Source organism: Chelonoidis abingdonii, chromosome 11, assembly GCF_003597395.2.
Source record: "Chelonoidis abingdonii isolate Lonesome George chromosome 11, CheloAbing_2.0, whole genome shotgun sequence".
NCBI classification, from domain to species: Eukaryota; Metazoa; Chordata; order Testudines; family Testudinidae; genus Chelonoidis; species Chelonoidis abingdonii.
This window is the reverse complement of record NC_133779.1, coordinates 37,311,362-37,339,125: the sequence shown is the minus strand read 5'-3', so window position 1 is coordinate 37,339,125 and position 27,764 is coordinate 37,311,362. Positions and strand designations below refer to the sequence as shown.

Below are 27,764 nucleotides of genomic sequence, written 5' to 3'. Positions count from 1 at the left end.
TTACTCTGGCGCCCATCACCGTGGTATCTGAGCGCCTTTCATGTAAAAGTAATAGGGAGTGTTGGCATAGTGCAGCAGTTCCCTGCCATCTCTGAATCCCAAGGGAATGCCTGAAGCTTCTGCTCATCTCAATGGGAATCCCAGGGGCTCAGCTCCTGTACGGACCAGTCCTTGGCTGTCACAAACTTCTGCGCGAGGAATAACATTAGGACAGAAACATCTCTCCATCCTCCTGCATAATCTCCAGGTCATGTGCCTTCCCAGGCTCCATAGCCCCAGTCCCCACCACCCATGCTCCACATCTGCTCCCAACCCACTGAAGTTTGAAACGAAGAGCGTCATTGCCAGCAGCAATTATCCGTTTGTCACAACGCTTCCAATCCCGGCAGAGTAACCGAGCTGCCTCGTGCATCTCATCAAGCTGCTGTCTTTGTAGCTTTATGGTGTCTGCTGAAGACTTAATCTTTGATTGGGGACTGGGTAATATCCTCTCCCGATTCTCGGTGGCTGTTTAAAATTCCCTCCTAGCACCGCCTCATTTTAATCAACGGAGCTTTGTTGTTACGTATCGTTCTAATTGTGAGTGATTTGTCTCCCCCCTCCCGCGGGACAGAATATCAGGGTTGTTATAGTTTCCTGGGGTTTGTGTTATTCTGTGTTGGTTGATTTTCTTTCCCCCTCAGAGAGGGGGGGTTGCTTATAAAAATGTAAGGAGTGAAATAAAGGGCAGAAAAGTAACTTACGTAGCAGCCGCAGTGGAACTGCTTCCACTGGAAGCTGAGTCACTGGACCAGATTCAGAGGGCAGGTGAAGTAGCTCTTGCTGGGCTAACAGGCTGGTCCTATGGTTCGGGGCCTTGGGATGGGCTTCAGTATGCTGGGGTTTAATTCCCAGCTGTGCTACTGACTATATGTCAGACCTTGGGCAAATCATTTGATCTCTCGGGGGCTCAGTCCTCTTATCTGCAAAATGGGGACACCAAGCTGTGCCTTCTGTTTGGGTCATAAACTCTTCAGGGTAGAGGCTATGTGTCTATATGGTGTCTAGCACAGTGGAGTTCGACACTTGACCTGGAACCTTAAGATCCTCGTATCATTCAAATAATGATCAGCTGTGAGTTATCCTTTGAACTAGGACTAGCTTGGCCATATTGACACCTGTCTGTGCATCCCCTATGAATTCATCCCTTTGTGTCCCTAACAACACCTGCTTCCATCCAGCGTAGGGCTCATTTGTGCAGCACCTTTCCTTCCGAAGGATCCCAAAGCACTTTACCAAGCTGGTTCTGAGCAGCCTTCGATTGAGGGCTAGTCTGTTTGCACAGAGGCAAGGGCACAACCTTTGCTGGTAACATCTGGCGGGTGAGGCCACTCATTTGACATTTAACTTGTCTATGTCTAACTCTGGGGCCCTGCCAAGATGAGATGTGTATGGATTAGCCAGTTCTCGTGTTACATGGCGTGTGCATCTTCTTTTTTTTAATTTCCAGCAGCAAACCAGAGGAGAAAGCGCATTCAGTACCTGAAGCTGTAGGACAATGATGGGAAAGCACTGGCTTTAGGAAGAACCTCTCCTCTCACTGATCCCAACTGTTCTAGCAGGTAATCCCATTGGAATGGGCTGTTGGAGAGATCCCACTTCTCAAAAATCAACCTTCCCCCAATGTGAGGTGGTACAGGGAAAGATGCAAGAGCATTGGCTGGGTGGAGGTGGGGAGGCAGATATTCTGGTGCCATAAGGAGGGGGCAGGAATGGCCTGGGAGTGCTAGCTATGGAGGAGCAACCAGCTGCTGCTCCCACCCCAGCATTTCCCACCAGGTGTGGTGTAGGAGGTGAGGCAAGATGCTGGCTGTGGGAGTGGTTAGAGCTTTTCCAGTCCCAATCCTAGCGAGACTCGCTGGCTAGGAGGGAGCAAGAGCAGCGCTGTGGGGGCGAGGTTAGAGCACTGGCTACATCAGAGGATGGGAGAGCACAGGGCTGCGCCTGTCCCACCAGCGGTCGAGGAAAAGGAAGATCGGCTGCATTGCTGCTCCTCTCAGGAGCTGGGAGTGAGCCTGTGGCAGAGCTGAACTGCTAGGTCCCATTGCCGTGATGTGGTGGGGACGACACAGAGAGGGCCTGGTGACCTGCAGCCGTCTGGACAAACAGAATGAACCCAGGGCTTTCCCCTCCCTGGGGCTTTGAGCTGGTGGTTGCTCACTTGGGGCCTGATTCAAAACCCACTGATGCCAGCTAGGGTCTCTCCTGCACTGGAATTTTCCTCATTGAGCCCCAGACAATGGCAGAAATGTTCCGATTTGCCTCGCTCTGCATTTAAGTCGTCTCCGTTTCCCCAGGGTTCCTCAATCATGTTTAGGAGCCTGACGTGAGGCCGACAAGTCTGAAAAGGCTGGCTAATGTTCTTAAGCATCCTGGAAGGGACACAAGGTGGTCGGGGGCTCTGGAGCAGCTGGGGCTGGGCTCCAGGGTTTTATTCCCCCGCTCTGCCACTGACTCAACAGCATCCTTGGGCAAGTCACTTCCTCTGCTCTGGGCCTCCGCTTCCTTGACTAAGAATGGAGTAATAATAGTCCCCTAGTTCACAGGGTGTGCGGGGGTGGGCAGTAAGACTGTAATTAGTGTCTGAAGTGCTCTCCTTGGCAGAAAGGAGCCGTGCGAGTGCAAACTATTATCATGACTAAAGCTTCAGTAGACGTCTGGGCTTGGTTGCCCATAAAACTCTCCTCTGTAACCGCTATTAAAATCATTAAAGAGCTAGTAACTTGCTTTACCAACTGGAGTGTGCCATTCAGCCAACTCTCCCGTCTTGACAGAGCTTCTTTCTAATTAGAATTTAATTCCTGCAAGGAGCAGGAGAGCTCTTGTTTTTCGACTTGTATTTTAATTGTCTTTTCCTCCCACAAATAAAGCATTAAAACCCAAAGGCCAGTGCATTTCCTCTGCTTTCTGTTGGAGTCTGAAACTGATTTTTGTTAGCGGCAGAGGAAAAGCACAGCCACCAAATACATCTCTGGGAGGAGACACGTGAGCAGATCTTGGAGTGCAAAGGGACCGGAAGCCCAACGACAAGGCTTCCGTCCCGAGCGTGGATCTGTTTTTCTGATGTCCCAGCTCTTTGTGGGATCTGGTGTCAGTGCGAGCTGCTGGAAAACCAGAGGACCTGAAGTGCCCAGGGACTTGCTGAGCTGAGGATGGCTTCGAGCCAGGCTTTGGGCTGTCAGTGCCAGTAGGAGAGAAGCAGCAGCAGCAGCATTTCATCTCTTCATGCAGTGCTTGGAAGAGGCTAATGTCGTTTCCAGCACTCCAGCCACGTTCTGCAGCTGGCTGCTGTTCAGTGAAGGGAGGTTTAAACCCACTGCTGCCTGATGTTAGTGACTCACTGAATTACAGCAGGGATGCTGAAGGCATGCATATCTCCAAGGGCAGTGTGCAGGGTGGCAGGAGACCGGTCCAGGCATTGTTAGCCTGAGGGGAGCCATCCCAGCATCATGGAAATGCCTCCTTGGCTGGCATCCAAGATGGGTCCCGAATTCCACATGGCTGGTGGAGCCAGGCAGATGTGAAATCGCTGTCCCTGCTTCACCAAGCCCACCCTGCGAGAAAGTGAGCAAGGAGCATCACATGGGGCTGCGCTCCCTACTGCTGATGAGTCCTGTATATGCTATCTGTTTTCCGGTAGCACCCGGAGGCCCTAGTCCAGATCAGGGCCCCTTTGTACAAACACACAGCGAGAGACAGGCCCTGCCCCTAAGCACTTACAATCGAAAAAGTCCGGAGAGACCCAGGGTGTGAGAGAGGGAGGATTAGCCCCATTTTACAGGGGAAGAACTGAGGCACACAGAAAGTGTCTCTTGGATTTATTTAGGCTCTTATATCATGCTCATCACCATGGTATCTGGGCACTCCCTACAGGTTCGTGGCATTAAAGCTGCTTCTGTGTGTAACTTTCTAGCCCAGCTTATCAAGAGACGGAAGGAATTGGGAGGCACTTCTTGCTGAAACCAGTTGTCTTGCTGATGCGCCTGCAGCTTTCTGAGGGCCAAGGTCTCCTCTTACGCTGGTGTGAAAGGGGGATAAGTTAACTGGCTTCAGTGGTGTTACTCCTGATTCACACGGGGGTAAGGGAGATCAGGATCAGACCCCCCAGGTCTCCTTTATCCTCTTGCTCCCTCCTACCCCCATTTATTTTTTTAAAGGTTTTCCACCAAAGTTGTAATTCACAAGAATGTGGCTGAATCTGATGCTGTCCTGGATCTTCTCACTTGGCATCTCCAGGTCAGGTAAGAAAGAGAGAAGGGAGGAGGCAAGAGTGTGTTGGGCGGGGGGTTGGGGGGGACATGGGAAGCAGAGTGTAAATTAAAGCAGCCCAGAGGTTACTCTAACTCACACCAGCGGCCAAGCAACAAACCCAAGGATACAGTAAGTGCAAAGGTGGCTTAAGGCAGTGCTTCTTGTGCCCCTGGCAGTACACGGAGGGGGTACATCAACTCAGCTAGAGATTTGCGTAACTTTACAACAGTCTATACAAAAAGCACTAGTGAAGTCAGCGCAAACTAAAATTTCATACAGATAATGACTTGTTCATACAACTCTGTGTGCTGGGCACTGAAGTGTAAGTACCATATTTATATTCCAGCTGATTTATTTTACAATTATATGGTAAAAATGAGAGTCAGCCATCTGTCAATAACTGTCCTGTGACACTTTTGTATTTCTAGGTCTGATTTTTGTAAGCACGTAGCTTTTAAGTGAGGTGTAACTTGGGGTATGCCAGACAAATCAGACTCCTGAAAGGGGGACAGTTGCCTGGAAATGTTGAGAGCCACTGGCTTAAGGTCACTTTATCTTCTGTGTCCCCATCCCTTTCCCAAGCTTCAGAACACACTCATAGAATATTATGGTTGGAAGGGACCTCAGGAAGTATCTAGTCCAACCCCCTGCTCAAAGCAGGACCAATCCCCAGGCAGATTTTTGCTCCAGATCCAGAAATGGGCCCCCTCAAAGATTGAACTCCCAATGCTGGGTTTAGCAGGCCCGTGCTCAAACCACTGAGCTATCCCTCCCTCCTTTCCTTGAACAAGAGAGGAGGCTGAACCAGATGGACCAGGTCACCTCTGGCCCCAACACCTACTGACCGCCCCCGTAGCTTGTTTATCCCAGCTCAAGATACTTTAGTAATGCGATTGCTGTTCTTCCATGAATCCCTGCTATTTCCAGGACCTCCCTTTGTTGCTGATGTGTTGTTCCTCTTGGGCAATTCTGCTGTTTTGTTACATATTTTAAGTCCCCCAGGTCTTTCTGAACCAGAAGGTACATTGTGTACGTTACTGGCTGAGGGCCAGCCCCGCTCCGCGGCTCTGCAGGGATTTGCTTTTGATTAGCACTGAAAGGTTTCTTCTTTTGTGGAAAAATTATGCTGGGATTAGCACACGGACCGGTGGTGCCCCAGATTGGCCCTGATACTGGGCAAATAAAGTCCGTCTCACCACAGCACTCGGTTCTTCCCCATTAGGCCATATTGGTATGTTTCCCGGAGGAAGGAATGCCATTCCCACCTACCCAGCAATGCGAGGGATTTATTTAAGCAATCACAATATTTCAGGAGATTTAAATACATGGTTCTGTGCTCCATTGGAAAGAGGGAGGCAAATCTTCAGAGGTTGGAAATTGGCCTAGTTTGAATGTACCTAGGCTGAGGATCCATGTGTCACTTGCAGAAGGTGGCCTACACGCCCTGTGCAGACAGCTGTCACCAAGCTTATACCCCTCGTAAGTCCCACAGGAGGGACGTAGGTGATGCCTGGAGCTTATGCTGGCCCTCTGCGCCGGGTGAGTATCGCCCCATAGTGCTTTACCTCTTCCAAGGCCAAGCTCACAATGCCCTTGTGAGTTAGACAAGTGGCCCTTGTCCTCATTTGTATAAAGAAAAATGTGCCTCGTTCCAAATCCCATGAGTGCTGAAGTGTCTGATGCTAGGCATTTTATGTCTTCTTCATAATGTTAGGGCAGGTGATGCTGTTACAGAGTCTGTCAAGTTCTTAGCATACGAGCAAGGTTTTAGTCTTGGAAGAAATGTTTGTGCTGTTTGCCAGCAGATCGAGGGACGTGCTCATTCCCCTCTATTCGGCATTGGTGAGGCCTCATCTGGAGTACTGTGTCCAGTTTTGGGCCCCACACTAAAAGAAGGATGTGGAAAAATTGGAAAGAATCCAGCGGAGGGCAACAAAAATGATTAGGGGGCTGGAGCACATGACTTATGAGGAGAGGCTGAGGGAACTGGGCGGGTTGTTTGTCTGCAGAAGGAAGAAATAGGGATTGATAGAGCCTTTCAACCTCCGCACTACAAGAAGGATGTGGAAAATTGGAAAGAGTCCGGCAGAAGAGAAGAATGAGGGAGGGTTTGATAGCTGCTTGGGGGATTCCAAAGACTGAAAGGGGATTCCAAAGACTGTTCTCAGTGGTAGCAGATGACAGAACAAGGAGTAATGGTCTCAAGTTGCAGTGGGGGAGGTTTAGGTTGGATATTAGGAAAAACTTTTTCACTAGGAGGGTGGTGAAGCACTGGAATGGGTTACCTAGAGAAGTGGTGGAATCTCCTTCCTTAGAGGTTTTTAAGGCCCAGCTTGACAAAGCCCTGGCTGGGATGATTTAGTTGGGGATTGGTCCTGCTTTGAGCAGGAGATTGGACTAGTTGACCCCTGAGGTTCCTTCCGACCCTGATATTCTATGATTACACAGAGTCCTGAGTGGAAGGAGCTGTGTGGGAGTTTGCTTTCAGCCTTGGTCTCTGGTTAACAGTCAATCCTTGAGGCAGAGTTTCTTCCGGGGAACCTGGCCCTGAGGTTGGGCTGAGATGCCTGGAAGAATCTAAGCAGGGCTGGAGATCTCCATGGAAAGCATAGGTGGTGCTCTTCTTCGGAGTTGATGCTGAATCCTGGGAGGATGCCAGAGGAGGCGCTGGGCAGCTGGAGAGCTCTCTCAGATGAGAGGTAAAAATAAGGCCTGGGCCACTTGTGCTCATTACAGATCCTGCAGGTCTTTTTGCAGCAGAGGGAGAATCTTCCTTTGTCTTGTATCTTGTCCCTGCAGTTTCTTGATGTCAAAGGCATGTCAGAACCTCCTCCTTCCTTGTTCCCGCTCAATGCTTGGGAAGTTCTCACCCGCACTAGAAGTCACTGGCTTCCTCCACCTCTGCGAGAGGCTGTGGTGCGTCCCTGATCCTGCTCTGGAGTAGTGTGGCGCTGTGGGAAATGGGCTCCTGCCCCTGTCACTACCCATCCCTGGCAGCAGATTGTCTCCAATCAGTTGTCGTTACCCCTGCTCATTGCAGATGGCTGTTTCCCACTCCAATCCTGGCCCCGGAGAGCTCACAGGGAACATCCTGCAGAACTGTGAAATTCTCTCATCCACGTGAGCCGATGAGCCTCAAATCCAGCCAGCTGTCGCTCCCAGGCAGGCCCGGCCTACGGAGGAGCAGAGACGTGCGTGACAGGACCTGGCATCCTCTCTCCATGCTGAAATCAGCCCCAATCCCACATGGCCAGCTAATCCTTTCTCCTACCCACTTGAGAGGTCAGGCAGTCACTGGGAGCCCCGGGCAGCTGCAGTGAGGATGGACGGTAGCCTGGCTGTCACGGACATTGATGCCTGCTCTTGTTGGAGACAGCCAGTCCCCTACCCTCTCTCTGCCCCTTTGTGCCAGCAAGCGCGGAGTGGTCCCTTTGCTTTCTCTCTGCATGACAGTGTCGGAGCGGCTACTTTTCTCGATTCCCTAATGAAGGCTGGGGCGGATTGGCTGAAGTGAACAGTGTGGAGAGAGGAAAGAACGGCGTTGCTGTGTCAGGGCCAGGGAACGCATCCAAACCACTCGGGCACTGGGGATGTGTCTGCCTGAGTGTTACATTACTCTGACAGGCTGGAGTAATCGTCTATTCGTGGCTCTGAAGGCCAGAAGGACCATTATGACCATCTAATCGGAGCTCCTCTTCGAGCTGGATTCTCACACCGTCCCCATCACTGCAGTATCCGAGCACCTTCCAGTCGTGGATTAAGTGACGTCAATAATGGGGTTTGTCATCTCTCTCATCTGCTCCCCCGGGGTGAATTGTGTGTGCGGGGCAGGGAAGATTTTACACACGATTGATCTCCCTTTGTATCATTACACACTCAAAAACTACAGTCGAGGAGCATTATGAAGGTTGCAAAGCCAAGCACTCGGAAATTAGGAAACCCCAGAATTCAGGCCACCTTAACTCAGCCCCCCACCGTGCGTGTGCTTCATTGGCCACACTTGGAAGGCTCGTCCTCTCAACCGGATGATGTTGCTCTGTCGGTTTGGATGTGACCCAATCGCTTTTCCATGACGGATCTGATCAATTCCAAAGCTTCAGAGCATGGGCAGAATTCTATTTATTTGGAGGAAAATGAGAAAAAACAGAAGCAGGAAGCGGGGGACACTCAGAGCCCCTTGCATCTGGTTAGCAGAGCCACAGCGTCAAACACCTCTATAATTCTCTGTAGGCCAAAGAACGGGGTGGTGGCAGAAATGAACACATTCCAGAGTAACAATAGCTCTGACCAGGCCACAGCTGAGCAGTTCTCTGGCCTCTCCCTCACTGCTGCCCACCTTCCAGCTGCCTCAACAAATCAGGCGGGCTCCTACAGACAACCTCCTCTTTCACTGCACAGTCCTTAGTCCTGCCCAGAGCAGGTCCATCCTGTGCACTGCATGAGGCAGGGGACTTGGGGGCGGGGACGGGGAGGGAAATATGATTGCTTAATTAAACACTGTATCATATTACACACAAACTAAGGTTGCATGGGGTAATGCTCTATTCTTGTATGACATGCACGGGACCTTTAATAAAGGCACGTGGTCACCCCCTTGGTTCTACATCTCATCCAAACACTGTTTGCCTGTGAAATAGCTGACGGTGCAAAACAGAGCTGGGTGTCTATTGGCTGGGGTGAACAGGCTAGCTCCATGGACTTCAATGGAGCTGTGCCATTTACAGCACCTTGGGATCTGGCCCGGCTGACTTGAGTGGAGCCAGCCTATTGACACCAATTTGCCCCCCCGGAAACTTTTTTCCCATGGTACACACATGTACCACAGGAGTCGGGGTGATCCCGGGCTTCACCGCCCACCCCTGTGGTCCCATCCCAGCACCTCGCCCTCCAAGTCCGCACCTCACTCAGCCCTGGCTGGGTTGGAGAACAAGCTCACACTCAGCCTCCGTGGCACATCCTGTCGTGAGGGGCTGAGCCTGGCTTTCCGCTCTGGGCCCTGCATCTGGGTGCACTGAGTCACAGCGCCGCTCAGGTTCAGCTCATCTGCTCCTCTGGACAGGCCAAAGCTGAGTGGCGCTGCGACCCCCATGAGCCAGGTCGCAATGCCATTCGCTTTTGGGGCCCTCTCAGGTGGGAAAAAACTGATGCTTTTTGCCCCTCCCCTGCCCCAGGCAGCCCAGCGGCCCAAAGTACACAGTGCGTGTGTTACACATCTGGCTGCAAGTGCCACTGGCTGGGCATCTGGTCCCCAATCTTGTTTCTTTTTCCTAAGTTCAGTTCACCCCCCTCCTGCCTCTCCCTCTCCCCGACAGCCTGTGGAACAATCCAGTGTCTTGGTTGAAAGGGTGATGCACGTTAGCGGTTTGATATTGGACTTTGCTGAGCATCCTTTTGTGACATGCTCCGAGATGACTGTTTTGGTAGCTCCATGGCAGCGCTGTTATTAAAGGTTTGACCCTGTGATCTGGGTCCAGCCTTCTGCTCTCTGCCTTCCCCAGGCTAGGCACATGCAAAGCGAGATGCAAATTTGCCTGACTCTTTGCTGTTGCAAATGGGTGGCTGATGCTTGGTGCAGGGGGGATGGAACAATGGGTATAGTGTGGGTGCTGCTAAGAGCCATTGAACCAAACTGTAAACCCTGCGTATGATGGAAACCGCTTCAAGACAGCAAGGGCTGCAGCACCCCTACTTCCAGCACCAATGGAATGATCAAAGCAAAACAAGATGTAGCATTTGTGATACAGCATGGCCAGAGGGCAGCATAAGAGTGTTAGCAGGGGGCCTTATTCCCTGCCAAGGGAGGAAGGTTTGCTTTAGATTAACTAGAACAGCTGTGGCCAGTTAGAGCACCTGACTCCAGTTAGAGCACCTGACTCCAGTTATGGGATATAAACCCCTGCTTCAGTCAGACAGGGGGTGGTAGTTGAAGGAGAAAGGTTGGATTGGAGCAGAGTGCAGATTGCAGAAGAGAAGAGTTTGTCCAGAGAGAAATAGAAGGTTTGGAGGAGTGCTGCGGTGGATTGGGAAGCCCAACAGAAACCCTAGGTAAGGGGCACCAGGCTTGTATAGAAGAGAGGCGAGAAGCCCTTCACAAGCTGACGGGTATGAGAGGGAAGTAACCCAGGGGAAGAAACCGCTAGTCAAGTGGTTCACCACAACCCCAGGGCCCCTGGGTTGGGACCTGGAGTAGAGGGCGGGCCCAGGTCCCTCCCTCTCCACTCCCCTCCTCCAAGGACACTAGGGGAGTGATTAAGAACTGGTTCAGAGGCAAGCAATAGCGCCCTGAACCTACCCCAGAGAAGAGAAAGCGTGAGACCCAGCAGAACAGTACCGGCAATTTGCCACACATTCTTGAGCAAGGGTGTGGACATGATTGCACCAGCTTTTAGGTCAGTGGTTTTCAAGCAGGGGTCCGGAGCCCCCTGGGGGGCTGTGAGCAGGTTTCAGAGGTCTGACTCTCTCGGGCCCAGGGCAGAAAGTCAAAGCCCCACAGCATGGGGCTGAAGCCCTGAGCCCGAAGCCCTGTCATCTTAGCTTCTTGGTGCCTGCTGTGGTTTGGGGCCCCGGGTATTTACCCTGCTTGCTACTCCTTAACGCCAGGCCTGGCTTTTATATGCAGAAAACAAGCTGTTGTGGCACAGGTGGGCCATGGAGTTTTTATAGCATGTCGGGAGGGCCTCAGAAAGAGAGAGGTTGAGAACCCCTGTTACAGGCCATAAGCTGCCTCCATTTGGACAAATGCTATCTTGAAAGTGGTGCGTTCTCAAAGCAGGTCCTTGTACTTCTGTCGGCGTAAGCAGCTGCTAGGATTTAACCAGAGCCTTAATGAAGCACATTCACAAAAAAGGCTTATTGAGGGCCTCTCCGGATTCTTTTCCCTGGCTCTACCTAGCGCCCACAAGCGGGTACTGCATCTGCTAGCTTCTGCTCTGTCCACACTGTTTAATAACTCTCCAGTGGAGCGGTTTTCACTCGGAAATGCCATTTTATTGAACTGTTTTGCAAAAAGGTGATTTCAAGGAAGTTTTCCAAGAGCAAGGTAAAAAAAACACCCACGGATTGGAAACAAGCTTTTGCCACTTGCAGACTGTCCGCTTCTGAGTGGTGAACAGACTGTCTCAGATCAGCGGGGAGGAAGGTTTCAGTGGGCAGCCTTAGAGATGAGTATTTTATAATGTGGACTTTACGAGGGGGAAAACTGTGGCACAGACTGTTCCCCTTTCCTGGAAACCTGTTGCAGGGAGCAGAATATACCCTGTCAGTTTCACCTTCTGTTCCAGTACAGTTTTGGTCCTAGCTTAGATCAACAATGGTAATCAGGAAACCTACCGGTTTATTTGGTTTTAGGTTTAATAAGGGCTGGTGATTGCAAGCACTGAGCGTATCCCCACTGTTTTGGGGCTCCAGGCAGTCTGTCACTGCAGGTTAAGCATCCTAGAAACAGGGAGGGAGGCTAAACTTAGCCAAGAACAGAGCCCAAGACGGGCACATTCTGGCTGCTTGGGGTCAGAGGACCCACAGACAAAGGCATCTGCTTGAGAGAGACCCCAGATCTCTCCTTTTGAGCTGCCCTGCATCTCTCCCCAGGAGCAAACAGCCCGAGGCCTGGCCCTGGCAGCAGAGTCCCTACTCCGCAGCCCAGCTGTGGCATGCTAAGCCTGCACCCCACAGTGGCCTGCCTTGGTACCCCATTGACGGCCTCCTGCACCCTTGACCCCAGCTGCCTGCAGATCGGCCATGCCCGCCCGGGCGATATTGTCTGGAGACTGAACGGAGACACAAGGCAGCTGCCACTGAACCAGAGCATCGTGGGAAACGGCACAGTCACCGTGGTCACCGTTTTCCTGGCAGAGCAGCCCCGTGGGGAGCTGAGCTGTTACCTGTCTCACCGGAGCAGTATGCACCTGCTGGGTCTGGCCGAGTACCAGGCTGGAGGTGGGTGCAGTTCCCGTAGCTCCCTGGTCTAGGGGAGGAGATGAGCTAGGCTTGACCTTCACGAGGGCTGGATAAGGGCCCATCCTGGAAAGCCCGGAGGGTGCTTGGCTCCCATTGGGGGGAGGGGTGCTGAGTCCCTGCAAAGCCCATTGGCTTGTGCTGCCGTCGTGGGCAGGGCTGGTTGGAATTTTTCCACCCGAACATTTTTTCTGATGGAAAACGATGAGTTGTCAAAAGCTAAACGTTCTGGGGAAATGTCGATTTCGATGGAATTTTGGGGGCGGGGCAGATCAGTGCTCTGTTCTGATACCTTTTCGGGAGGCGACGTTTCAATTTGCCATCTCAAAACCATGCTAAGTTTCAAGTTTTCAGTGTCATATTTGTTGTTCTAACACGCGCAAGTTGAGATCAGAGTGAAATGTTTTGATCTGCCCAAAACTTGCTTTTTCTGGGATTTCATTAGCGGGGTCAGGTTTTGCTTTGTTTTCATTCTGTTTCGGAATAGGGAAGGGGGGGAAAGGGCAGCCATGGAAGGGAAGCCATCCAGTTTGTGCCCAGCTCTGGGGGTGGTCAGCAGCCTGCAGTCAGCGCCGACCCCTCCAGCACCGGCTGGTTCTATTGGCGGTTCTATTGACCTTTTCTCTTCTCGTTCTGAAGTCCCGCCAGCAGAGCTGCAGGTGGAACATTGCGTCAGCTTCTGGGGGGGGAACATCACCTGCTACTGGGACCCTGGGCCGGAGACCTACTTTCCAACCACATATACCCTCCACGTCACTGAGTGAGTTCTCCAGCTGGCCATAAGTGTGAGGGGGCAGGGGAGGGAGTGGGGCAGAATTGACATCCCAACACATGACGATTAAAAGGGACTGTCCCTGTAAACCAGTGGTTCTCAAACTGGGGGTCGGGACCCCTCAGGGAGTTGCAAGGGGGGTCACAAGCAGTCAGCCTCCACCCCAAATCCCACTTTGCCTCCAGCATTTATAATGATGTTAAATATATGAAAATGTGTTTTTAATTGATAAGAGGGAGTCGCACTCAGAGGCTTGCTGGGGTCACCAGGACAGAAGTTTGAGAACCGCTGCTGTAAACTGTAGATATAATTATTGATTTTCTCCCTCTTCCCCCACCGTGTCCGATGCTGGCAGGGGCGAGGGTGGGATTTGGGCTCTGCCACTTGTGTTCCTGGACCCAGCAGCTGCTAACCTGAGCTCTCTCCCTCTCAGAGAAGCAGGGCGCTGCCTGTGGAAGTTCAGAGATGCCGGGATGTGCGTCTCTAGCCGGGAGAGCCGTTCCTGCACCATCCCTGTGGAGAACCTCTTTGCCTTTTTCCAAGTGAGGCTAACGGCCGTGAATCTGCTGGGCCGGGCCAGCGCTGCAGACAAGTGCGTGCATGGAATGAGCATTGGTAAGACCTGCTCGCAGGGGAGAGGAACAGTAGCCCTGACACAAACTGAACCAGGGCAGGTGTGTCTGCTGGACTAGAATCACAGGTGGGGGGTTCTCGGGTTTGATTTGGTTCCGAACTCGTTGGGCCAGCCAAACTGAGCGAGCAAAGCTTAGCACGGGTGGATTTCTGTGCTGAGCTGGAGGCGTCATGAGACTGACTATTCCTGCAATGTGGCCGGGTGAATCACACTGGGCTCTCCTTCAGAAGATCCAGGAGCTAGTCCGGGCTCTGCCGCTGACTCTCCATGTGCCCCTGGGCCTGTTGCCTCCCCCTCTGGGCTTCTGAGAGGGGGATGAGGGTGGCTGCTTGTCTCTGGGCATTTGGGGAGGGGTGTGCAGAAATGCTGCCCACGCTTGTGGCTTTCCTTTCCCAGTGAAGCTGAGCCCACCCGAGGTCAGCACCACGGCGGACAGGAGCGACTGCTTCCATGTGGCGTGGCGGCAGCCCAATGAGGAGCTTCTGCGTGTGACGGACGCGCGGTATGAGATCCGGTACCGCGACGTGGACGAGGTGTCCTGGACGCAGGTGGGTGGCTGTTGGTGAGAGGCATTAGTAACAGGACTGACACCTGCTTCATAGGTGTATACCCTACTTCTGGGGATGGGGAGGGGTATTAGGGATGCTGGCTGGCTTTGCCATCTCTCTCTCCTCCCTAACCATGCAGTTACCCAGCTGTCTGTTTGTCCATCTAATCTGTGCCCCTGGCCCAGAGCTCTCGGGCTAGCGCGTGACACTTCCTGAGAACAAATCCATACGCTTGAAACAGTTGGCCCAATGGCCAAAATGTGACCTCTTTAATTCCACTCCCTACTCCAAATGAAGGCTTCCCACCCCCGGCACCTTCTGCTCAGCTCTCCCCACCCAGAAGAAACCTGGCACATGCTCAGCTCTCAACCAGTGGCTGCACCGCTCTTGGCAGAGCGAGGCCAATGTACGCCAGCTAAGGGGCTGGCCCAGAAGTCTCACAGGCTCAGTAAGTCTGGGCTCGGAGAGCTCGAGAGAGGGGAGGCAAGTTCCAAAGGCAAAGAGACCCTCGCTGAAATACACCTGCATTTAGCAACCTCCTGTTTAAACTGGGGGTGCTCGTGTAACTCACTGGTGCTTGTTTCACAAATCCACCCCCCAATGGCTGAGCCACCGAGGAATGAGCCTGTTACAGGCCTGCTTAGGGAGGCTTGACTCTTTCGCTCAAGCTGTAGCAGCTCCTCCATTTCGCTCTGGAGGCCTCTGGTTCAGTCCCCAGTGTGTCAGACAAGATGGCAGCCGTCACACTGGCTCAAGTCCCTCTGCTTCTCTCAAATGTCCTGTGAGGACAGAACTGGGTTCTGCTGAACCCGGTTCCTGTGTCACCGGGAAGCGGTCTCCCGTCATGCCCCTTGGCTGGGGTTACTGGGGAGGAGAGATCCCAGCATGAAGAGACGCCAGCTGGTTTGATCTGAGGTGCTTTAGGGCAGAATTGGGGTGAGCTGCAAAGAGAAGAGCTAAAAGGGACCCCCTCACCCCCCCCCCCGTTAAGGTGGATGTCACAGCTGCAGAGGACACGCCTGCGTCAAAGGACGTCTGTGGCGTCTCGCCGTTCACCAGCTACTCCATCCAGGTGCGAGCGCTGTACCAGAGCGATGCCTTCCCTTGGAGCGACGGGGGCCCCTCCTGGAGCGCCTGGAGCTACGAGAGATTTGTGAGGACTCTGCCCGGGGGTAGGGAGACATGCTCACCTCTCCACCTCCCTCCTGCCTTCACCCCAAGGCTGCTGCCCACCCTGCCATGGCAGGTCCTGTCCTCCTCCTCCTCCCTCCTGTCTCCAGTAGACGGGCCATGAGCTGGAGCAGCATGGACAGGGAGGGGGATAGAACAGGCTGGCCGGATTGTCTACCCCCACCCACCTCAGACCCAAATTTCAGAAGCATCAGCCCCACTCTGGCCTGAGGTCTCTCCCATGGGTCTCCTCCTCGTGCCCTGTGGGTAACCCTGATGGGGCCAGCACTTAGCTAGCATGCCCAAGCCATCTGCCTGCTGTCACCCCGATCTCTCTCGGCTTGTATGTCACACCCCTTCCCACCACCCTGTGGGTGCCATCTTCAACCGTCCACTCCTCAAGGCAGGGAGTGTGTATCTCTGTGGGGCTGCGTAGATCCGAGCTGAGTGCTCCTATAATACAAATTATATTCACCACAAAGGGTTAAACAAACTCCCCTGTCACTGATGGTTGCGAGGGTGCGGTGGGGGGCGTGCATCTGGGCCAGAGCAATCTATACCCTCTGCTCTCAGCTCCCTCCCTGCAGAAACCCTCTCTCAATGATTTCATTCCTCTCCTTTGCATCTCCCGCATTGCCCTCGCCTGCCCACGGCCACCCCCTAGCCCCATCCAGAGGGCCGGCTCTTTGGAGGAGAATAGCCACGCCCGACTCTGACAGGAGGAGTGAGATCATTCTGATGTGGAAGGTAGGGGGCCAAGCAAGGATCCAGGCCAGACACACCACCTGGAAAGGGGCTGGAATAAAGAGTTGGATTAGTCCTGCATTGCGCATGTCATGGGTGACTCCAGGCCTGACACCATCTGCTTGCCCTTGCAGCAGTTAAGGATCGGGTGACCAAATAGCAAGTGTGAAATCGGGACCGGGTGGTGGGTAATAGGAGCTCATATTAAAAAAAAGCCCCAAATATCAGGACTGTCCCTATAAAATGGGGACAGCTGGTCACCCTAGTTAGGGATCAAAGAAAAGAGCATGAAGTACGATTATAAAACAGGAACCATCTGCCCCAGGGCTCCTGACTGAAAATCCTCAGCTTTTCGGGCTGGGTATAAGGCTTAATTCTGCTGGCAAAGCCATATTGACATCAACGGGCCTGACTTCTCTCACTCGTTTCACTCTGATTTTAAGCCGAGCTGCTCCTGATACATGCTGGCATGAGCAGAGAAATGTACCCAAAGGGAGATCCCTTCCCAGACATGAGTAGCCATCAGAACCAGGAACAAGTCCCATGGGATAGAACTCGGAGACACAGCTTTGCAAATGTGACCAGGCCAGCCCCGAGAGAGAGTGGGCAATCCAGGTTACCTTTGGCCTTTACATTCCCAAACCGTTACTTGTTTGCCCTGGAAAGGGTTGGGAGAGGATTTAGGAGCTGGGCTGTATGTGGGCTGGTGTCCCAGCTAGGGGCTGGGTGGAAAACAAGAATTCTGTTTTTTGTAAGGAAAAAAAATAAATGAGGTTTTGACATTTGTTTTGATTTCACCTCAGAACTAAGCCATGACCTTTGGAAACTTTGAGAGACCCCCCACCCATGAGATGGACCAGGCAGTTGTTACTCAGAGATGGCTCATTGGACAACTCTCTCTGCCCGTAATGGAAGCTATAACAGCCTGTCCATTGGCTAGTAACTTGCATTCTCTCTCATTCTCTGGTTTTGACGGAAGGGTTTGTTGAACCTTCCAACTGAAAAGTTTCGGTTTCAACAAATTGACATTTTCTGACCAGAGGAAAATGTTCAGCAGATATTTCTACACCAGCAGCAGTCCCAGCCTGGACGTGTGGATATCTCCTGTCTCTTCAAGCATTATGCAAACAGGCGCATTGGTGACACAGTACTGAAGCAGCATGGTGTGTAACGGTGGGTGTGTCTATACTGCAGACTAAGCCTGTGTCTCTGTGTCACCCAAGCTTGTGGACTTCAGTGTCTGCACTGTGTTGCAAACCTGGCTTTACAGTTGTTGTACCTAAGTCTCACAACTGTGCTCAACCTGTCCAAGCTCCACTGTGCAGCCCTTCTGACTCAGGTCGGTGGTTGAGCTGTGTCCACACTATAAAATGACAGGGCTTGAACCTGAGTCACAGCAGGACTTCTGCTCTCACTCAACCCGTCCCCAGCAGAGTTCTAGGACCCAGATCCTGAGTTGCTTGCGGACTTGAGTCAGACTGATTTTGTGTGTGGACAAAAGAGGAGCTTGGGCTCAAACATAAGTCAGACTCTGGGCTTAGTGTGCAGAATAGACTTACTGTGAGAGGCCATTGCCCTGATGCAGACTGCTGCATAGGAACAGGGCCATCAGCATAGCTGATTCTCTGTCTGAGTCCCTTGGACTCTTCATCTCCTCCTCAGTCAGACTTTCTATTGATCTGTCTTGGTCCCTTGTTCTCTCCTGAACTTGCTCAGGGCACACTTGATCTCACTCACACTTTCTGGTTCTCTCTCTTTAACACCCACCTGTTCTTTCTCTCCTGTGTTTGTATTCAATTCGTAGACTCCAAAGCCAGCAGGGACCATTGTGATCATCTAGTCTGACTTTCTGTATTGCCCAGGCCAGAGAAATGAAAAAATGGAATTAACGGGCAGCAGGTTTAAAACAAACACAAGGGAGTATTTCTTCACACACCCGCACAGTCGACCTGTGGAACTCCTTGCCAGAGGAAGTTGTGAAGGCCAAGACTATAACAGGGTTCAAAAAAGAACTAGATACATTCATGGAGTATAGGTCCATTAATGGCTATTAGCCAGGATGGGCAGGGATGGCGTCCCCAGCCTCTATTTGCCAGAAGCTGGGAATGGGCGACAGGGGATGGATCACTTGATGATTACCTGTTCTGTTCATTCCTTCTGGGGTACCTGTCAGAAGACAGGATACTGGGCTAGATGAACCTTTGGTCTGACCCAGTACAGCCATTCTTATGAGAACTGCCCCAAAATAATTCCTGTTTAAACTAGACCCCATCTTAAAAAAAGAAAAATCCTCCCTTGATTTAAAAATTGTCAGTGATGGAGAATGCCCCATAATCCTTAGTAATTGTTCCAGTGGTTGGTTAACCTCACCATTAAACATTTACACCTTATGTTCAGTCTGAATCCATGTAGCTTCAACTTGGAGCCATTGGATCTGGTTACACTTGTATCTGCTAGGTTGATAATGGCCTCGTGTAGCTATTTATAGTCTGATCAAGTCACCCCTTCTTTGTTAAGCTAACTAGATAGACTCAAGTAGCTCAGCTGCTATCAGGCAGGTTTTCTAATTCTTTAATCATTTCTTGTGGTTCTTCGCTGAACCCGCTCAGATTTATCCTTATCCTTCTTCAGCTGTGGAATCCAGAATTGGACACTCTGTTCCTGCAGCAGTCGCACCAGTGCCAACACAGAGGTAAAACCGCCTCTCTGCTCCTATTCGAGATTCCCCTGTTTATGCATCCGAGGGTCTTATTAGCTCAGTTCAGCCAGTTATCGTCCATGACCTCGAAGTCTCTTTCAGAATCCCTGCTTCCCAGGAGAGAGCCCCTGTGTGGGTAGGGCCGACATCCGTTGTTCCTAGATGTACACATTTACATGCAGCCATATTAAAACACATATTGTCTGCGCATGCCCTGCTTTCCAACGGATCTAGATTGCTCAATATCAGTGATCTGCCCTCTTCATTACTGGCCACTCCCCTAGTCCTAGAGTCAGCTGCAAACTTGATCAGTGATGATTTTATGTTCTCGTCCAGGTCATCGACAAAAGTGTTTAAATAGCGGCGGGCCAAGGACTGATCCCTGCAGGACCCCACTAGAAACGCACCCGCTTGCTGATTCCCTGTTTGCGATGATGTTGGAGCTGCTTGGAAATTAAATATCAGAGTGTTTTGTTTGGGATTGGTTAGTTTGTTCTTTCCAGAAAAAAAGGGTTTTCCTCAATTAAAATGGACGTTTTTGCAAAAATTTTCCATTTTTGTCCCAAAAACCTGCTACTGCTCCTAGCTTGCAGCTTTTCATCAAGAATCTGAGAATCAAGAGGGTTATTTAATGAAAACATGTTTCGTGGTGGGGGAAAGTCAATTCTCAGTCAGTTCTACTGTGTCCTTTCAGTCCAGTCTTAGCAGGGGAGCTCAAGCATCCCCATCTCCCCCTGCCCAGGTCCTGCACTGCCGTGAGGCTCTGCATAACACTGCTTTCTCCCTCACAGCCCTTGCAGCCAAAGGAAGCCAACGGCAGGATCCTGACCTACAGTCTCCGCTGGCAGCGAAGGGGGCAGCCGGCTGTCCTGGCATGCCTCACCCGCTCCCTGCAGTGTGCTCTGGAGCTGCTGGCCTCCGAGGAACACACCTTCTTCGTCACCGCCAGCAATTCCGTGGGCGAGTCCCCTGCTAGCAAGCTGTCGATCCCGGCGGTGCAGGCCCAAGCAGGTTAGGCCCAGCCTGATCTCTACGCCCCAGTGGGGTGGTGGCCGGGCCAGCCGGCAGTTGGGTTAGACCTGCAGGGGGATGCGGGAGGAGTTCTGTGCCAGGCGGGGTGAGGGGGATCAGGTGCTTATCACTAGGTGAGGGTGGCTCCCAAGCAGATGGGCTGGGAGCGCTGGGCCGTTGGGTTCCCACGAGGGGCAGGGGCAAGCCCATAATGGGACCCCAGCTGGGGAAGTCTGAGCTGCACCCCCGACAATGGGATGATACAATGTGCACAGTGCAGCCCCACAGTGCAACGGATGCTTGGGAGCCCCCAGGGACCCTATTGGCTCTATCTCTCCCCGCCCAGGCAGAGGGACCACAGGGGAGGCATTGCACCACCCGACCCGAGTTCCCCTTCAGCACAGGGTCTAGGGGGAGAGAGGCAAACTGTCCTTCCCCCACGGCAACATGGACACCTGAAGGCCAGCCCTGTGCGTGCCTTCCTCTCCGCTATCCCCGTGCTCCTTTCAGTGCTGCTGCCACTGCCAGTCCGGGTCTCTCCGGTGAGCGACCGCAGCCTTCTCCTGCAGTGGGATCCCCCAGGCTTCGCTGCAGCAGCCTATGTCTTCGAGTGGGGCCAGGCATCTGAGAACTGGGGGCAGAACAGCAGCTGGCACTATGAGCTGGGGAACATCAGCAGGGTGGTCCTGGCAGGTGAGTGGCAGGTGGGGGAGTGATTCCGGAAGTGATAGAGTTGGGGGAGGAGAAGGGGGAAACTGAGGCAGGACCCCCTCCACATTCCTAGTTAGGACTTCATATCAGACATAGTGTCATGAACAAGCCCCTGCAGATCACTCTCAGTGCATGCTGCACTGAGCTAGCAAGAGGTGGGTCTTTGTCCCCCTCTAGTAACTGATGAGGATAAGAACCTACTACTGCTCCTAGCTTGCAGAGTTACCCCTCTAGCTCCGGGGTTATGGGCTCAGGCTTTTAGTACTGCAGGTCTCACGTTCAAACCCTGTCATCAGCCCACGTCCCCCCAGCTGGGTGTGAGGTTGTATAGCCAGGCAAAGCAGGAGTATAGGAATTACCAGCTGGGAACAGGCAAGTACAACAACAGGTGATGCTGAGGCATCCTAGGCATGGGGCTGGGGATGGATTCCTTTCTGACCCTGTATGGTGATCAGTGGATACCATGAAGCATCTGGGTTGAGTCGTCTTGTCAGATGTGCTCCCGCTTAGAGAAACGGCCGTTCGTTTATTTGAACCAACCCAAAGCTCTTCTGCAGCCTCCCACCCCAGGGCGGACTGAAGCAGGAAGCGAGGAGGGTATGCTTTTGGGTGCACATCCCCTGGGGCTGTGTTGCGGAAGAGAAGGGAGGTTTCACCATCGCTTGTCCCTGTCATGTCCCCGCAGAGGCAATTGAGCCGGGGTATCTCTACAGCCTGACAATCTTTGCCCTGAGCGATGGAGCCGTCCAGGCTGCAGGCTCTACAAGTGCTTACTCCAAGCAGATCGGTAGGTGCTGAGTGTTTGGGGCAGACGCAGCCAGATCCCTTCCACCCCTAGGAGAAACCCAGCAGCGCTCCAGCCAGCGATGTGGGAAAGGGTGCAGGGCCCACTGAAGAGTGCCAGTGGCTTTGCTGGGGAAGTATTAGTCTGGTATGAAGATTAGCATAAACCGTTCTGACTCCTGCTGAGCTCATATCTTCCCCTCCCGTCCTGAAACCGGAGGATGGTTTGGGGAGCCCAAACCAGAGCTCCTAGGAGACTTGGAGTTGAGGACTTTTGGTTACTATAGGTGTGGAAGCCTTTATTACTGCAAGGAGGAGGGAGTGGTGTCTAGTGGTTAGGGCAGGACTCTGGGGTTCTATTCCCAGCTATGCTACTGACCTGCTGCATGGCCTTGGACAAGTCACATTGCTGCTCAATGCCTCCACTTCCCCATCTGTAAAATGGGCATTCATGGAGTTGTGAGGAGGGATGGAAAGGGTTAATATTTGTGGCAGGCTTTGAGACCCTTCTGATGAAAAGCCTAAAATACACAGGTGGGAATGAAGGGAGAAGGGACCTCAGCTTTGGGTGCCTGGGATGGGGCTGGTTAACCCTTTCCTCGCCACCCCCTCTGTGGTTGCAGCTCCATTCCGTGCCCCAGCTCTGCATCCCACCCGTGTCTGGCCATCCCAGGTGGAGGTGCAGTGGGAGGAGGTCCCATTGGAGGAGCAAGGTGGCTTCATCCGGAACTACACCATCACCTATGAGGAGCAGGGAAAAGACACCCAGGGTGAGGCACCACCTGGCTTTGTGCTCCATGCTGGCTGGGCCTGGACTCACCAGCTGGGACTGAGCAGTGGCATCTCCTGTCTTACAGCCGTGGTGGTGAACGGCTCCGTCCGTCGCTATCTCATCGCGGGTCTGGCTCCTGACTCCGTGGTGAGGGTGGGCATCTCTGTCAGCAACGACGGGGGAAGCACTCAGGGCTCTGTCCTCTCCATCAGAACCAGAAGCCTTGGTGAGGAAAGTGGAGAACAGGGTGCTACGCCCTGGAGTGAGGGTGCTGGGGGTTCAGCGGGCACTGAAATGAGATGGCGCTTGGGCACATCTAGCCTTTCCCTTGGCCAAGGTAGGATAGATTCCTACCAGCACCTCCTCCAACCAAGCTGTGAGGCTTCCACCACTTCCTTGGGGCTGATGATTCCTCTGCTGGATTGCTCTCAATTCTGCACTTCAGCCTACACTTCCCCCTTTGCCCAGCTCCATCCAACTGCTCCTGTTTACATCCCCTTGGAGTATCCCGTACTGGTCCTCTCCCCCTTGGGGTGAGCATCTCTCCCCCTCTCATCCCCATAAGCCAGAGTCTCCAGGCTTCCTAAGGCTTGAGATCGGTCTCTCTATTTTGCGGCAGATACATTCACAAGACCTGTGCCTCCGCTGCCTTGCACAGCCCTGTACGCTGGGGCCAAGGTCTCCCCTGCCAGAATAGTCTTGTCTTCCGCCCACCTTGCACGGGTGCAAAGGATCACATGGGGCAGTGGAGAACGGGAGAGAGTCCCTGTGGGCTGCAGTAGGGCTTGGGCTGTCCCTGGGCAAACACCTAGCGCCAGCTGAGGGGCTGCAGTGCAGGCTCCCAAGGGCTCTTGCTCATGGGTTCCCAGTGGCTTTGCACCTAAAGCTTTTCCCTGCTTTCTTTATAGATGACGGGAAGGTTGAACTGTTGCTGTCCTCCCTGTGTGTGGGGCTAGTCGTCCTGCTCATCACAGCCACTCTGGTCTGCGTCCTAAAGCATCCCCTGTACGTATGTTTGTGAGTCCCATCCCAGCCACACTTCTGTTTGTGAGGGTGATTTCCCCCACACTTGGATCCCATAAGCTAAGGATGGTCGGGTCTGGTTAGTACTTGGACAGGGGACCATCAAGGGACACCTTGGTCCTATTCAGGGCTGGCTCCAGGCATCAGCATTCCAAGCTGGTGCTTGGGGCAGCAATCTGCAAGGGGCAGCAGTCCCCCTTGTTTTGCCCCCAAGCAGCGCGCCGAATTCCCCCTGCGGATGGCGGGGGCAGTCCATGTGCCCTTAGGGCGGCAGGCGCGTTTCTGCGGCGGCTTCAGCTAAACATAGAAGCTGCCGCCGAATTGCCACCGCCGCGGAAACGCGCCTGCCGCCCTAAGGGCACATGGACTGCCCCCGCCGTCCGTGGTGGCAATTCGGTGCGCTGCTTGGGACGGCAAAAACTTAGAGCTGGCCCTGGTCCTATTGTATAAAGCAGTGGCCTTTGAGAAGAGAGCACCCCCTACCACACTGCTGAGTCAGTGTGGGGCTGGGGAGGGTGGGGGGTAACTCAGCGAAGGATGCTCTTCGTGCTGAGAAGGCACTACGCACCCCATACCTCAGCACGGTGCTAGGGAATACTGTGCTGCTGCAGGGTCCAGCCTGTCGATGAAAATTTACACTCAACCCCAGGAGGGCTTTCGGCCGCAAATGATCTCCTGGCACTTCCTGCCAAGGAGATTTTAGCCCTGGTGTCCTCCGTCCCCTTCAGCCTCCCTGATTGTTCCTGCAGTTCTAGCTGGACACAACGTTCCTCCCCTCTCCTTGTCCCGAGCGGCAGGATAGGGGTGCCAGGTGCTGTTAAAAACCCGCCTCATTCCCCTAGAGGGGACTGGCAGCATCCTAGAAGTCAGAGCTGGATGAGACCTACGAGGTCCCACCCCGTCCATCTCCCAGCCATGGCAGGATTCATCCCTCCAGGGCAGGTTGCCAAGCCCAGGGAGCTGCAGGAATTCCTGGGCAGCGTTTGTCGAGCCCTCTGGGATGGGAAGTGCTCCTGTAGAAATGTGGATAGTCATAGTTCTTTTCCTACCTACAGAAGGGACTTCATCTTTCCCTTTAAAACACTTAGTGTCCCTGTGATCTTAGCATTCCCTTCAGGCCTCCTGCCAGAGCATCCTGGGACAGGACTTTGGGAGGTTAGTCAATGCCGTAGGCATCCCTAGGCAATGCAGACATGATCAGCAAAGCTCAGACTGTCATCGATTTCAGTGAGCGCTGGACCAGCCCCCTGGTCTGGGACCTCTGGATCCAGTGTCAGGGCCTTAATTAAGGAGCCACCAATCCCTGGGGAGACTAGTCGCGAGAATGTAGAGAGAGGCATTTCCCTCCTTGGCATGGTCATCTCAGTACCAATGCTGGGTATTGTCCTCTACAGAATACAGGGCTGCCTGTGGCCGCAAGTCCCTGACCCTGCGAAAAGCCACCTGGCCAGCTGGCTGCCACAGAAAATGTGGCTGGTGAGTATATACGTTTTTCTGCACAGAGATATGGTGGGTCTGTGTGTTAGCTGCCTCTCTGCTCCCAGCAGGAAGTTGCTAATTAACCAAAAGTCGCCAGTAAGAGGAAGGCCACTGCCTGAGAGAGCGGCGTGGGGCAGTCCTGGGGCAGTCCACAAGGAGCTGGGTGCTGGCGGCCTGCAGGGCTGCACACTAACAAGAAATAGTGTCAGTAAGTGGTCAGGCAGGTGCTAATACCCAGATCCCTTGAACATGAAAGCCGGGGGGTCAGGCTCTGTCCCCAGCCAAATATGAGGATTGCTAATAGCTGGCTACACCCATCCCCCACCCCCGTCCCTGCCCGAGGTTTCCTGCGGCCTACGCTGGGAATCGGTTGCTGTCTCTGGCACGTATCCTGGGAGCAGGCTGTAAGCTTCTCCCTCCACCCGCCCCACCTAGTGCCGTAAGAGCTGGAGGTCATGTCTCCAAGGAGCACAGAGAGAAGGCAGGAGTGGAATGGAGAGAGACAGCCCAGGCTGGGAGATCTCCGGGCCTCTGCCAGGTCCCCAGTCAACCCCGAGCCACCCTCCCTGCCCTTTCCACAGGACAAGAAAACTCCCTTCTCCAGTGACTTGACATCTCGGAGTGCTGCGCATCCAGGAACGAGGCCCATCGTCTAGCTGCTCTCTGGCTGCGTTAAGCCCCGTAAACTTAGCAATATGTCTCCTCCCCCCGCAAGGACTGCAAGGGGCGGGTGTCTGTATTTCTTCAGCCATGGGCACCTGGCGGGTTTTCCAAATTCAGTCGTGCTGCCAGTCCGCTTGCCAGCTCCCCATTCGCTGGGCCCTTCCTTTGTGTACCATTGGCTGGCACCATCATGTTACTGGGGGTGGGAGGGGCCCATGGAATTTACCCACAGGCTGCCGCAGTCAGAGGTCACCAGCTGCTGGCGCATTACTAGCTCTGGGGGGCGTGTTTTTGGCAGCTAATAAATTCACGGAAAAAGTGCATTTGAGAGACAGCGAAATGACATGTGAATTTCGGTTGAATTCAGCAGATCGTTTCGGCTGGAAAAACAAAACGGAGGGGGAGGAATTGAAAAAGTCAAACCAGTTTGGCCATTTTGAAATGAAACGTTTTTGGCTAACTTTTTTTTTTTTTTTTTGAAAGGCAGGTGAAAAATACCCCAAAATGACCTGCTCCAAAAAACAGGGGGGGAATGAAATTGTTCAGAGTCAAACAGAACATTTTATTGGACCCAAAAATTGTTTGTTTGTTTCAGTGAGAAAAACCCCAAATAATTCAGTTTTGATTCAGACCAAACCATTTACTTTCTTTGAAGGGAGGGCATCTGCCCCTAAACCAAAAAAACCAATGATTCGTTCAGTTCCCCATATAATCTCCTCTTCCTTGCAGGACTTGGGGAACTTCTCAGTGGAGCAGAGCAAGAAGCAGAGAGCGGGGTATCCCGACTTCCCATTCTGGGGGGTCTCAGGAATCATCTGTGGCCAGCAGGAGGAGGAGATGATGCGCAAGTCCTTCCTGGAAAGCACCTGGGCAGCAGAGATCTCTAGTGCTAGAGATAAATACAGGCAGCCTCTCCAGACCATCCTCCAGGGAGACGTGACCACCCCAGACCATTCCCAGGCAAGATGCCAAAGCACGGTGGAATATTCCACAGTGATTGTCTGGGCATATCTTGGTGATGCCCCACCAAGCTCCACTGCTCCCTGGCCCCAACCTACCCCTCAGAGCCCAGAGAGCTCTGGTCCCAGCCGTGAGCCTGGCTGGAGGATCTGCTTCCAAAACCCATCCTGTGAACTCCTGGATGGGTCATGCTGGCGATGCAGCCAACAGCTGGATGGAGGGCCTGCTTCCTTGGGGGCATTTCCGCTCCTGAGGACCCTGGTGATGGAGGGATCTGGAGACCTCCAGCCTAATGGAGATCACCCTGCGGGCACGCTCAGCCCAATGATGCCCTATCGGCCTCTGGAGAGAGACCTCCGCTCCTGGGGCATGCGTCCGAATGAGGGAGGGCAATAAGGCTGTCTCGGTGGAGTCTCACCTCACCAGGCAGAGGGGTGGGATGTCAAGCAGATCCCAGCTCCCCTAGGGGTGGGAGTGAGAGCCCTGCTGGTAAAAACATGGCCTTGATACCAGGGAGGGCTGAAAACGGGGCCGGAAGGAGCCATGTTGGCCTGGATCTCCATGCAATAGTCACAGGAGCAGGGAGGCGTTCCTCTTCCCCTGCCTCTGTCACCTTTTCCTCATGCTTAGCCAGCCTGGGCCAACCTTTTCCCGCTAGTGCAGCCTGCTGATCCGTGTGTGTCATGTTGCTCTCTGTGCCTGAGCTTTGGATGAGCTGAGCGTCTCCCAGGCCCTGGCTATGGGGCCTGGCTCCTGCTCCGGAGGTTCACGCTCAGTGTTGTCAAGCGAGACAGCGACCGTCCAGCTAGCAAGTCCTGCCAGTGTGTTTAGAGGCCTCCTGTCCCTCTTGCTACATGCTCCTGGGTCTCATTAGCAATGAGCATAGGCATTGGAGATGGGGGGATTGTTATCCATTCCCTCCACCTATCGGGGTTTGTTCCCCGCGGTACATTGTTGGGTCCCAAATAACTTTGCTAAATTTACCCCCCCAAAAAACCAGAAAAGCCAAGTCAAGCCCCACATGCTGCTGCTCTGGCAGCTTCTGCAATACAGAACACGGTGAGTACCCCTGGAGGGCCTACAAACTATTTAAAGGAATACGCCTCTATTTCTATACTTTCTGTGTCTTAAATAACCCCCATCAATTGAACTGCCACCGCTTTGCTTGGAAGCCCAGCCAGCCTCACTGGCGGGGAGCATTTGCTGAGGTTTAGCTGCTGACGCAGGATTAAACTGGAGTCCTTTATGGAGCTTTCGCTCTGAATTTCTTGTGGGCGTTGCTCTTTGTGGGTGCTTATGACTTACTGACTCCCCCCACAGCTCCAGGGGTGCAGTCTGCATGGAGCAATTAAACCGGGCGTGTTTGCTGGTCTGTGGTATGTCTGGTTTGGATGGGGATTGGATTGTGTCTTAATGTAACTGTTTGCTCAGCACCAAAGTCTTTGGCAATGCGGGGGCACGTGTAATAATTTCCCCTCCAGTTATTAAACCTCCAGAGGAAGCCGATCTGTTGCATTTCCACCCCGCTGCACGCTCCTGTTTTCTAGGAGGCC

At 53.1% G+C, this 27,764-nt stretch overlaps 1 protein-coding gene across 1 annotated transcript; it reads left to right on the top strand.

Annotated features, from left to right (window-relative positions):
* The first annotated feature begins 4,225 nt into the window (after nt 1–4,225).
* Nucleotides 4,226–26,607, top strand: LOC116838490 (granulocyte colony-stimulating factor receptor-like). The gene is made up of 15 exons (XM_075071361.1): nt 4,226–4,280; nt 11,878–12,225; nt 12,883–13,003; nt 13,449–13,630; nt 14,046–14,197; nt 15,189–15,369; nt 16,032–16,114; nt 19,601–19,820; nt 20,220–20,513; nt 21,217–21,318; nt 21,938–22,084; nt 22,172–22,312; nt 22,995–23,091; nt 24,504–24,585; nt 25,981–26,607. Exons 1-15 carry the CDS (start codon nt 4,226–4,228, stop codon nt 26,605–26,607), a joined length of 2,832 nt encoding a protein of 943 aa, XP_074927462.1.
* The last annotated feature ends 1,157 nt before the right edge of the window (nt 26,608–27,764 follow it).

What these genes read in the sequence shown, in the direction of transcription:
- LOC116838490 (XM_075071361.1), top strand. Translation starts at nt 4,226, where the DNA reads ATGTGGCTGAATCTGATGCTGTCCTGGATCTTCTCACTTGGCATCTCC. An exon ending in TATACCCTCCACGTCACTGA is followed by an intron (nt 13,004 to 13,448) that starts GTGAGTTCTCCA and finishes TCTCCCTCTCAG; the next exon opens with AGAAGCAGGGCGCTGCCTGT. An exon ending in TGTGAGGACTCTGCCCGGGG is followed by an intron (nt 15,370 to 16,031) that starts GTAGGGAGACAT and finishes GCCACCCCCTAG; the next exon opens with CCCCATCCAGAGGGCCGGCT.